Genomic DNA, 12,917 nt, shown 5'->3' on the forward strand with positions numbered 1-12,917 from the left:
TCTCACAAATAATTTCATATTGACTAGATGCTGACTTAGTAACTTTTGATTCATTGAGTTAAGTGATACATAATTATAAAATAACTGGTTTTTACTTTTTTTTTTTTTTTTTTTTTTTTTGACAGGCAGAGTGGACAAGTGAGAGAGAGAGAGACAGAGAGAAAGGTCTTCCTTTTTGCCGTTGGTTCACCCTCCAATGGCCGCTGCGGCCGGCGCGCTGCGGCTGGCGCACCGCGCTGATCCAATGGCAGGAGCCAGGAGCCAGGTGCTTTTCCTGGTCTCCCATGGGGTGCAGGGCCCAAGCACCTGGGCCATCCTCCACTGCACTCCCGGGCCACAGCAGAGGGCTGGCCTGGAAGAGGGGCAACCGGGACAGAATCCGGCGCCCCGACCGGGACTAGAACCTGGTGTGCCGGCGCCGCTAGGTGGAGGATTAGCCTAGTGAGCCGCGGCGCCGGCCTGGTTTTTACTTTTTTAATAGGGCTACTACAAAATTTAAAACTACATATATAGATTCTATTGGAATATAATAGTCTAAAGTGTCAATAAAGGAAGGAATTACCAACCAAAAAATAAATAACATTCATAACAATCTTCTACAGTAGTGTGCAAACAGGCAGTAAATGCTACAGATAAAGAAGAAAAAAGTATCATCTTACTTTAAAAAAAATAGTCTTGGGAAGGAAATAAACAAAAACAATAGTACTTCCTCTGGGCCTAGAGTCAGCGACACTCCAGTAGGAAACAGTGTACACCATGCCCAACTCTTGGCTTCTATCATCTGCCTAGGAGAAATGGAAAAGAAGACACAAAAAAAGCCTCGAATATCTTATTGTACCAGAAAGTAAGGTATTGCCCAAAAAAACACAACAATGGAAGCATGTAAAAGAGACATAGGAGACAACTGAAAGACCTCCCAATCACCAATTTGAGCAACAAAAGTAATAATGCAGAGTTGGATCATAGCCAAAGTATAAAATAAATACTACATGATTGAATAAACAAATGGGGGAAATAGACAAATCCTCTACACAAAAGAATTCTGCCCCTCAAAGTAGAGGGGCACATCTCCTCATCTCTCAAGTGTAGGCTATATACACTGCCTTCCTGCTAAAAAGAAAAGTAGGGAAACAGGGGAAAAAAGAGTAATTTTACAGTAGAAAAACTTGACAAACACTGTATCAAGCATGTGATAACACTTAACATCTACCAATGATAATCATCAGTGATAAGTTATATTGACAGCACATTCCTGTGAAATTACACATTTTACTTCTATGATATTCCCTAAAAAAATCCTAACCCCAGTTTAATGATAAGAAAACTATGTCATTTGTGACAAGGAGTCACTATATTACATACAATAAGTCAGGCAAAGAAAGATAAGTATTGCATGATCTCTCTTATGTGGATTTTTTTTTTTTTTTTTTGACAGGCAGAGTGGACAGTGAGAGAGAGAGAGACAGAGAGAAAAGTCTTCCTTTTGCCGTTGGTTCACCCTCCAATGGCCGCCACGGCTGGCACCGCACTGATCCGAAGCCAGGAGCCATGTGCTTCTCCTGGTCTCCCATGGGGTGCAGGGCCCAAGCACTTGGGCCATCCTCCACTGCACTCCCTGGCCACAGCAGAGAGCTGGCCTGGAAGAGGGGCAACCAGGACAGAATCCGGTGTCCCGACCAGGACTAGAACCCGGTGTGCCGGCGCCGCTAGGTGGAGGATTAGCCTATTGAGCCGCGGCGCCGGCCTCTTACGTGGAATTTTAAAAATTGATCTCATAAAATTTAAGATGTAATGGTGGTGGGAGTAGGGTGAAGGGAAAGATGGAAAACGGCTGATTATCAGGTACTAAGTTGGGGCCGGTGTTGTGACATAGCAGGTAAAGCCGTTGCCTGTGACACCAGCATCCCATTTGGGCAGCCAGTAAGTCCCGTCTGCTCCACTTCCAATCCAGCTCCCTGCTAATGGCTTAGGAGAAGCAATAGCACATGGCCCAGATGCTTGGGACCTTGCCATCCACATGGGAAACCTGGAAGAAGCTCCTGGCTCCTGGCTTCAGCTTGGCCCAGCCCCAGCAGTGGTAACCATCTAGGGAATGAAGCAGCAGATGGGAGATTCTCTCTCTCTCTCTCTCTCGCTCTCTCTCTCTCTCTGTTAATCTGTCTCTCCCTCTGTAACTCTGCCTTTCAAATAAATAAATAAAATATGTATTAAGTTTAGTTAAGAAAGGGAAGTTCTGACATTCTATACAGTAGGGTTACTACAGATAACAATAATGTATTGTGTGTGTGTGTGTGTGTGTATTTAAAGCTGGAAGAGAGATTTTGAATGTTTTCAGCAAAATAGATGATAAACATTTGCAGTGATAGCTATGTTTACCCTATGTGGAACATTACACAGAATATACATATCAGAATATCACAGGATACTTCATAAATATGTATAATTCAAATGTGTGTTAAAAATTTAAAACTACAAACATCAGACAAATCCAAATTGAGAGACTTTCTATAAAACCTAAGAGTAATTTACAAAACTGTTAAGAGACACAAAAACATGGCCGGCGCCACGGCTCACTAGGCTAATCCTCCACCTGCAGCGCCGGCACCCCAGGTTCTAGTCCCGGTTGGGGCGCCAGATTCTGTCCCGGTTGCCCCTCTTTCAGGCCAGCTCTCTGCTGTGGCCCGGGAGTGCAGTGGAGGATGGCCCAGGTGCTTGGGCCCTGCACCCCATGGGAGACCAGGAGAAGCACCTGGCTCCTGGCTTCGAATAGGCACAGCGAGCCGGCCACAATGCACCAGCCGTAGCGGCCACTTGGGGGGTGAACCAACAGAAAAAGGAAGACCTTCTCTCTGTCTCTGTCTCTCTCTCTCTCTCACTGTCTAATTCTGCCTGTCAAAAAAAAATTTTCATGAAAAAAATAAAGAGACACAAAAACAAGGGAAGTCTGAGATCACAAAACATAATGTGGCATTTTGGGTAGACTCTCAGACAGAAAGGATATTATGTAAAAACAAGACTGAATATACTGTGAAATTTAATTAATAATCCATCAATATTTGTTCACCAATCGTGACAAACTATCATATTAAAGTGAGATCTTTTTTTAAAAAAAGATTTATTTATTTATTTGGAAGGCAGAGGCAGAGAGAAATAGAGATCTTCCATCCACTGATTCACTCCCCAAATGGCTTCAATGGATGGAGTTGGGCTGATCTGAAGCCAGGAACCTGGAGCTTCTTCCAGGTCTCCCACATAGGTGCAGGGGCCCAAGAACCTGAGCCATCTTCTGCTTTCCCAGGTCGTAGTAGAGAGCTGGATCAGAAGTGGAACAGCTGGGACTTGAACCAGCACCCATATGGGATACGAGTACTGCAGGTGGTGGCTTTACCTGCTACACCACAGAAACGGCCCCAAAAGTGAGATCTTAACAACCAAACTAAACAAGGAGTATGGAGAATTCCCTGTACTGTCTTTGCAACTTCTCTGTAAATCTAAAACTTCTAAAATGATTTTATTTTTTAATTAAAAGAAACTCCACTGATTTGAAATCTTCCAAGTGTGTTGGACTTGACAAGTCTTTATTTCCTGGTCCAAGTCCTCTGTGACTGTGCAATTCAAAGTGTGGTCACCTGACAGCTTGTTAGCAATACAGAATCTCTGGCCCATCCCAGATGTACTGGAGTTTTCAGAGAAGTGGAACTAACCGGAGACAAAGAGAGAATAAGGTATTGGCTCATACAGTATTGTCCCACAGGCTTCAGGTGCAGTCGGAAGGCAAAAGCTGGAGAATTCTATCAGAGACGTGGGGGCTGCTCTCTGAGATCTGATCAGGTCTTCAACTATTGAGGCCCACCCACATCGCAGAGGGTAACCAGTCTCACCTAAACTTTACCTATCTGAATGTTAACCTCAACCAAAAGCATCCTCCAGGTTAACACAAAACAAACCATCGCCCCAGACCTGCTGGACCTGAGCATACCTTTGAAGAGATCCACCAGATGATTATAGGCATACTCGGGTTTGAGTGGCATTTCTCTGCAACCCTCAGAGAATTTAAAATCTACGTGGTAATTTCAGTAACTCAGAAACAAGACTTGATTTGCTGTTTTAGATGGAAAACTTGCCCAGCACCCACTGATCTGGAAATTATAGGCATGCCTTCAGGAATTCTCATCCCACTTTGTGGGTAAACGTCCTTTCCCTTGGTTCCTACGCGAACTTCCCTAACCTCTTACCTGTTCTCCCAAAACACTGACCTTGAGTTTCCCTGTCCACGTGTCATGTTTTCATCCATCTCCACAGAAAGCCCTTGTTTAACCCACCATGGCCTACCAGATCTGCCTGCCCAGACAGCCTGGTAACATTTTCCTAGTTCCTCTTTCTCAGGAGCAGCAAACATTAGCAGAACCTGTCCACGTGAGACTCAGAGAGATCCCGACCCTCTAAGACATCAGAGGCTTCCACAGACTGAGCCGCGTGAAACTGCCTACACTGGATTATTTTTACCCACCAATTCGGGAATATCCTAGGACTCAACATAGTCCCATTTTCTGTTTTTCCACCTTAGAAGCTACTTTGGGGACGATATGCCGTGGCAGGGTGGACCGCACAAAGGTTGTTAACAGTCATGGCAATTTTCTCCCGACAGCTGGGCGTCAAACACACGCCCGGAGTTCCACCGAAACTGTCTCATTCTTCCGGAGGGCGGGCCCTCGCGCTTCACACGGGGGCGCCACGGAGGCAGACGGTCCCAGGAACCCCGGCAGCCCCGCTGGCCCAGATGCCGACCACTCCCCACCGCACCGGAACCCCCGCCCCACGCACCCCGGAGTTGCCCGAACCTAAGATGGCGGCGGCGCGGGCGGAGTCGGCGCGGCCGCCTCTGGGCGGGGCCACGATGACCTAACCCAGCCCGGAGGCGGCACCAGCACTCGTCCCGCCCCGCTGCGCCGGTGAGGCCCGGGGGCTTCGGCTGAGGGACCCGAGCGTTCCTCTTTGCGCGGTAGCAAGCAGATTGATTCAGCGGAGCCGTCATGAGGGCCCCGCTTCGGGCCCAAACCCTGAACGACGGCGAGGAGAGCACGGACAGCACCCCGCTTCTGCAGGGCCCCCGGCAGGCCGAAGCCGGTGAGCTGTGGGGCTGTTGAGGGTCTTCGGACGGGCGGCGGTCCCGGGGAGGGTGTGGCCAAGAGGATCCACACCCTGCGCCAACGCGCTGGGTCTGCCCAAGCCCTAGGGGATTCGAGGAGGAACCTCGTAGGGCGGGCGGGGACTACGAAGCGGAGACGCCGAGGCTGGGCCGGGGGCTCAGGAGTGGCCTTGGCAGGTGCCTTGGCAGGTGCAGCCCTGCGGGGCGGGACAGAGAGCAGCTGTGTGCCTCAGGCCGTGAGGTCCTAGTTTTCAGTAGTGCAGTGATGGGGACTCGGTGGGAGAACCACCTGGGAGAGAGCCTTCAAATTAATGGGCAAAGGGCTGAGCGGAGGACCCCGGGTATGAGTAGGAGCGACCTGGGGGGGAGTCCTGCAAATCAGTGGACCAAGGACCAGGGAGAGCCGCTGGCTCTCCTCCCCTATCACAGCCAGGTTTCCACAGAGGGATATCAGCCAGCATGTGATCTGGGCGTGAAGGAGAGACCAAAAAAGACGGTGGCTAACATTTGTGAGTATGCAGAGGGCATTTATTGCATAACCCAGCGAATATCTTGACATTGTGCAGGGAGACAAAAAATGCTGCTGACGTTTCAATTTTTTTCCAGCTAGCAGTCCACAGTTTAAGAAACATTCTGATTTTTCCACAAGATATGTTATGTAGGGAGCTCTAAGGTAATTTGCCAAAGATCTTGCAACGAACAGAAAAGGAATTACTTTACAAAGCATCTTCCTTGAATTTGGGGAAATGAAAATATTTTGCTCTTTGACACTTTTCTAACATAGCTTCTTTAAAAGTAATGAAAACCTAAAGAGCAGTTCAGTTAGCGAGCATTCGATAGTTTCAAAGATATGTGTGTGACAAAGAGTTGAATTGGAAATTTGCCTTTTTGTGTCTTTTTCTGTGTTGTCTTTTTGTTTCTAAGCTTACCGGATGGTGACAGTAAAGGTGGCAATGATATGGCTTCATCAGGCATCTGAGAGATTATTTTAATCGAAGTTAAATACTATACAGAAGTGATGTTTTACCTGGAGTATGGACTTAGTACCATAAGCTAACCTTTTTTTCCTGTGGCTTTTAAATAGTGTTAGAGCTCTGGCCAGCGCCGCGGCTCACTGAGCTAATCCACCTGCGGTGCCGGCACCCCGGGTTCTAGTCCCGGTCAGGGCACCGGACAGAAAGCAGGTCAGTAATTGCCTGGAAACTATGGGCAGCAGGAAGTTGACTGCAGAAGCTCTGGGGTATTTTAGGGGCAGGGGAGTGGTAGGAGTAATAGAAAAGTTCTACATTTTGATCATGAGTGCAATGAACAAATGTATACATTTGTCATGTAAATTATATTTCAATAAAGATGATGAAACAATTTTTTAAATACCTCATAGTACTACTTTTAAAAAGAGTTCCTACTTGACTGATGAGTTAAGTATATAGATCTAATGATCTGGGGCCAGTGCTGTGGCGCAGCAGGTTAACACCCTAGCCTGAAGCACCGGCATCCCATATGGGCACCGGTTTGAGTCCTGGCTGCTCCACTTCCGATCCAGCTCTCTGCTATGGCCTGGGAAAGCAGTGGAAGATGGCCCAAGTCCTTGGGCCCCTGCATGCATGTGGGAGACCTGGAAGAAGCTCCTGGCTCCTGGCTTCGGATTGGCGCAGCTCCAGCCATTGCAGCCAATTGCGGAGTGAACCAGCGGATGGAAGACCTCTCTCTCTCTCTGCCTCTCCTCTCTCTGTATAACTCTGACTTTCAAATAAATAAATAAATAATCCTTTAAAAAATAAAATAAAATAGATCTAATGATCTTAGCCCTGCTGTTGCTGGCTTGAGGCTGCCCTCGTTATAGCCACTTTCCTTCTTCTTTTTACTCTTTTCCTTTTTTTTTTTCTTTCAATTTGAGAGACAGAGAGAGCTCCCATCTGCTGGTTCAGCCCCCCAGATGCCCTAGCCAAAAGTAACAGCTAACAATACAATCCAGATCTACCATGAGGGTGCAGAAACCCAATTACTTGAACCATCACCCAGCATCCACATTAGCAGGAAGATACAGAATCAAGAACTGGAGCCAGGAATTCAACCCAGGTAGTGTGATATGGGTCACAAGGGTCTTAACTAGCATTTTAACTAGTATCTTACCTGGCCTCTTAGCTGCTAGGCTAAATGCTCACTCCCTTATTTTCACTCTTTACATAGACACTGAGAAGCAAATGAAGTAAAAATATCAGCAACACATGAGTTTTACTGTTTAAGTATGATGGATGCGTTATTGAAGAGGAGTGTGCAGTTCCAGGATATTGTTTTTGTTTTTGTTTTTTGTTTTTTGACAGGCAGAGTGGACAGTGAGAAAGAGAGAGAGAAAGGTCTTCCTTTGCCGTTGGTTCACCCTCCAATGGCCGCCGCGGCCGGCGCGCTGCAGCCAGCGCACCGCGCTGATCCGATGGCAGGAGCCAAGTACTTATCCTGGTCTCCCATGGGGTGCAGGACCCAAGGACTTGGGCTATTCTCCACTGCACTCCCTGGCCACAGCAGAGAGCTGGCCTGGAAGAGGGGCAACTGGGACAGAATCCGGCGCCCCGACCGACTGGGACTAGAACCCGGTGTGCCGGCACCGCAAGGCGGAGGATTAGCCTAGTGAGCCGCGGTGCCGGCCCAGGATATTGTATTAATCAGTAATATTTAATGTTCAGCCATATGCCTGGGATATTGTGAGCAGGAGAAGAGAAGAGCACTAAGGAAAAGAGGAGGGAAGAGAAAGATGGTTTAACAACCTTCTGGAAGCTGCCAGGAGCGACCTGCGTGCCTCCCAGTGGTGTCCCCTCTCCTGACTTTAGCAGTGGTATCTACCATGTGTGATCTAATAGGGGAAACAGAATAACCCTTATAAATGTTTTGAAATATTAAATATAAATGTTTTATATATTCAGTTGGCACATGTAAGAAAGTGTGTATGTGTATTTAATAAAGAAAAATTTTCTATCCAGAATGACTTTTTGAAAAGTTTTGGTACCAGAAGGAGCCAATGTTTAGTAGTCCAACTTTCCTTTCCATAGGTTTAGATGTATTCTATTTAGCTTTTATGTTTGTTTCTGGAACAAACCGGTATGAAATTAGCTGTACTTTATCTATACCTATGTATATAGTTTTGCTTTTAAGAGAAGTGCTGACAAAGATGTCATAGTCATAAAATTTTATGACGGTAAAAAGGCTCCTGGTGGAGCGACATTTACCTGTATGTGCAGGCAGCTGAGGGCTAGAGGGGGTGAGGTGCAGACAGTCGCACATAGTGGTGGGAATTAAGGACCAGCCTCAGAGGCCTGCTCGTTAGTCCCATTGTTCGTCCTCAGCACACAACTCTGCCACATTTGGTTATAGTCAGTAAATCCCTATTTGCAAAATAGCTTACCATTTTTACTTGATCCTTCCCAAATTTGAAAGTTCCCTACCCCAGCATGAGTAAAATAGATATGGTTTTAAATGAGAAACAATGTTTCTTTATTATGAGGGGTAAAACTGGGCTGTGTCTTCAGTGTTAAGAATTATCTCTGGGGCAGATTGTTGGTACAGGGCTTTAAGATGCAGCTTGGGACACCAGTATCACATGTGTAAATGCCTGGATTTGAGTCCCAGGTCCACTTCCAATTCCAGCTTCCTGCTAATGTATGCCATGGGAGGCAGCAGTGATGGCCCAAATAGTTGAGTTTCTGCTACTCAGAAGGGAGGCCTGGATTAGGTTTAGGGCTCCTGTCTTCTACTTAGCCTAGCCAGACATTTAGGGAGTGAACCAGCAGATGGAACAATTCTCCGACTCTCTGCTTCTCAAATAAATAAAAGTTTTAAGAATTAATACTTCTGAGTTGGATATAACAAGATTCTCAGTAACAGGCCTATGATTTTCTTCCTAAGCATTTGCTTCCACTGAACTCCACAGAATTCAAAGATGCCCACTAGAATGATGGGAGAAGGGCAGCTCCATGAGAAACAACAGGACAGGACATCTGAAAGTTTTTCTGCCTGATTTAGACAGGAGGGAAAGAGGAAATTAAGCAAGGAGGAGAAAAGCTTTCCCTCTCACACATAAAACAATTCTTCATTCGTAGCACGTTTGACCAACTGGAGGTTTGCTTTTGTATAAATGAGCTATCCCTTGTATTGATTATTGATTGATCATCTGTACTGATTCAAAATACCTTGTAGCAATGTTATTCATGTTAGGAGAAATCAGCTTCAGGGCTTCCAGGACATTTCTGTATGTATGTCTGTATAGACAAAGTATAGATTAGAGTTGTGTGCCTAGATGCCAGTCTCAACTCCACTAACTAGCTGTGTGAACTTTAGCATGTTACCTAACTTCTCTGTGTTTTTTTTTTTTTTTTGTGGTAAATCAGGAAAATAATATATCTGATTACAGGATTATTGTTATCATTAAGTGAGCTAATATAAGAAGTGCTTAGAAGAGTTTTGCACAGAGTTAGCATAAGCTGCTGTTACTATCAGGAACAGTGAGACCATTTGGAGTTTGCATTCCTCAGAGAACTGGCACCAAAAAAATAAGGGCCCATCGGTCATTGTCACCGTATTGAAATTTCTATTTTCCTGCTTATAATTATGATAATCTCATACATCCTATACTTTGTTTCTTTTCTCTCTCTCTCTCTCTCTCTCTCTCTCTCACTTTTATTTTGGGAATTTACATTCAATGTTGAGTTAAAAGCATTGGGTTTCACAGACAAGTAACTGTGGGGTATAGAGTGATGGCAGAGAGCAACCATTTTTTTTTTTTTGAAGATTTATTTATTTATTTGAAAGGCAGAGCTACAGAGAGACAAAGGTGGAGAGAGAGAGAGAGAGAGAGAGAGGCATCTTCTATCACTGGTTTATTCCCCAAATGGCCACAATGGCTGGAGCTGGGCAGCTCCAAAGCCAGGAGCCAGGAGCTTCTTCTGGGTCTCCTACATGGGTACAAGGACCCAAGGACTTGGGCCATCTTCTACTGCTTTCCCGAGCCATTGCAGAGAGCTGGATCAGAAGTGGAGCAGCCAGGATTCGAACTGCCTCCCATGTGAGATGCCGGCACTGCAGGCAGAGGCTTTACCCACTATGCCACAGCACTGGCCTTGAGAACAACTGTGTTACAGAATGAAGGAAAATGGCCTTGGGTCATGTGTGATAGTCACTGTTAGTATTGAAGTATCTGGGTCCATTGTAACAGACATTAGCTTGGGAGCTAAGAATACATAGGATTCATCAGGAATTGATCACCCATAGGCAGAATAAGACTAGTCAACTACCGTATTTAAAATTGCCCTTTTTTAAAAGCGAGACTTATTTTATCAATTTTAGATAGGCAATCTTTTTTTAATGCAATACCCTTTCTTTGTTTTTGTTTTTGTTTTTGACAGGCAGAGTTAGACAGTGAGAGAGAGAGACAGAGAGAAAGGTCTTCCTTTTTCTGTTGGTTCACCCCTCAGTGGCCACTACGGCCAGCGTGTTGCGGCCGGCGCACTCCGCCTATCTGAAGCCAGGAGCCGGGTGCTTCCTCCTGGTCTCCCATGCGGGTGCAGGGCCCAAGGACCTGGGCCATCCTCTACTGCCTTCCCAGGCCACAGCAGAGAGCTGAACTGGAAGAGGAACAACCAGGACAGAATCCAGCGCCCCGACCGGGACTAGAACCTGGGGTGCCGGCACTGCAGGCGGAGGATTAGCCTAGTGAGCCGTGGTGCCGGCCACAATACCCTTTCTAGTGGGGCTCACTTGCTCCAGTAGACACCCTGCTGTACAGAAGATCGTCATCTTTGTATTGAGCATACATCTAGACATAGATTATAGGCCTTGTCTTCAGTCCCTCATCACTCTGTACCTGTGACCCTCTCAGTAGCTACAGATTGAAAATATCCGGAAAAAAACATGTATTGTTGCTGACTTGTACTATGTAGTTAGGCCTATGCTGGTTGACAATTGCACCTGTAATGAATGTGTACAGACTCTTCTTGCCATTATTGCCTATGCATTGACAGCTATCTATGTAGCACTCTAATTGTATTCAGGATTTTAAGTCACCTAGAGATGATTTAGAGTACACGGAAGAGTATGTGCAGGTTGGATGCAAATACGAAGCCATTTTTACATAAAAGACATGAGTGTTTCTACTAAGGGTCCTGGAAACAATCCGCTACTCAGGATTCTGAGATGACTGGCCCAGGCCCATCCCTCCCCACTGCCTCTCCCTTCCACGACGAGTAAATGCTCAGACATCCTCAGATTTTCACCAGCCTTGCCTTGCTGCCTGTACTTCCTTGCTCATCAGAACTCGGTGTCCTAGGTATACACTGGCACTCCCCACTGCTCTCTCAAGGATGACTGCTTGTTTTTCATGTGTCACACTAATGGATGAGGTTGATGACTCTTGCCCGTAGGCCAGGCCCCCTTTCCACGACTTGGTTGCTCTCCGCCACCCACTTCACCTTTTGCTTCATTCATCACAGGCTTTGCCATTACCCATGGTGACTTAGCCAACACTGTTCCCTCAGTTCTCCGGACTCCTACATGTCTAACGATTTCCTTCCTTCTTTGACCATCCTTGTACCGTGTCATCTCCCACAACTGCTTTAACCACAGCTAGGCATCCTTCCTACTTGCTTGTGTAACTACCCTACTTTCACTCTCTCTGACTTCACCTGGACCTTGATTTTTTTTAATAGGAAAGTTCACACATATACAAAAATAAAAGGATATAGTAAACTCATATGTAACCATGTTAAACAGTAAAACAGTTACTACTTGGCCAGTCTTGTTTCATTTATTCTTATGCTCATATATTATTATTTTGAAGCAAATTATAGATACCATTGTCATTTCATACATAAATATTTTGGTGTGTATCTCTAAAAGATAAGGATGCTTTTTAAAATGTTGTTTTCTTTATTTGAAAGGCAGAGAGACAGAAATAGACGTCGCTCATCTGCTGGTTTGCACCCCAGATACCTACAATAGCCAAGGGTGGGGCTGGCTGAAACCAGGATACCTGGAACTCTGAGTCTGCCACATGAGTGGCAGGGACACAAGTTACTTGAGCCAATATCTGCTGCCTCCCAGGGTATACTTTAGCAGGAAGCTGGAATCAGAAATGGAGCCAGGAGTCAAACCCAAGCACTTGGCTAGGGAGTTTTATTTATTTGAAAGGCAGAGTTACAGAGATAGACAGAGAGAAAGGTTCATTCTCTCTGACTCACTCCCCAAATGGCGTTAACTGCCGGGGCTGGGCCAGGCTGAAAGCGAGGAGCTAAGAGCTTCTTCCCAGTATCCCACATGAGTGCAGAAGCGTAAGCACTTGGGCCATTCTTCCACTGCTTTCCCAGGTACATAAACAAGGAAGTGGATTGGAAGAGGAACAGCTAGAACTTGAACTGGTGCCCATATGGGATGCCAGCATTGCAGGTGATAGCTTTATCTGCTATGCCAGAACGCTGGCCTCAACCAGGACACTTTTTAAAAATAACTCTAGGCCGGCGCCGCGGCTCACTAGCCTAATCCTCCGCCTTGCGGCGCCGGCACACCAGGTTCTAGTCCCGGTCAGGGCACCGGATTCTGTCCCGGTTGCCCCTCTTCCAGGCCAGCTCTCTGCTGTGGCCCAAGAGTGCAGTGGAGGATGGCCCAAGTGCTTGGGCCCTGCACCCCATGGGAGACCAGGATAAGTACCTGGCTCCTGCCATCGGATCAGCGCGGTGCGCTGGCCTCAGTGCGCCGGCCACGGCGGCCATTGGAGGGTGAACCA

The 12,917-nt window shown here is 46.4% G+C and overlaps 1 protein-coding gene across 3 annotated transcripts in view; it reads left to right on the plus strand.

Moving 5' to 3' along the window:
* The first annotated feature begins 4,913 nt into the window (after positions 1–4,913).
* SLC17A5 (solute carrier family 17 member 5) overlaps positions 4,914–12,917 on the plus strand; it is a 58,819-nt gene continuing 50,815 nt past the window's right edge. The window contains exon 1 of one of the 3 annotated variants that reach the window (XM_051854159.2): positions 4,914–5,127. In XM_051854159.2, the coding sequence (XP_051710119.1) occupies positions 5,034–5,127 (94 nt within the window). In that variant the 5' untranslated portion in view covers positions 4,914–5,033. The remainder of the gene's footprint in view (positions 5,128–12,917) is intronic. The other 2 variants (XM_051854157.2, NM_001171293.1) reach the window with 2 other exon arrangements.

This window comes from Oryctolagus cuniculus, chromosome 5 (genome assembly GCF_964237555.1).
Source record: "Oryctolagus cuniculus chromosome 5, mOryCun1.1, whole genome shotgun sequence".
Lineage (NCBI taxonomy): Eukaryota > Metazoa > Chordata > Mammalia > Lagomorpha > Leporidae > Oryctolagus > Oryctolagus cuniculus.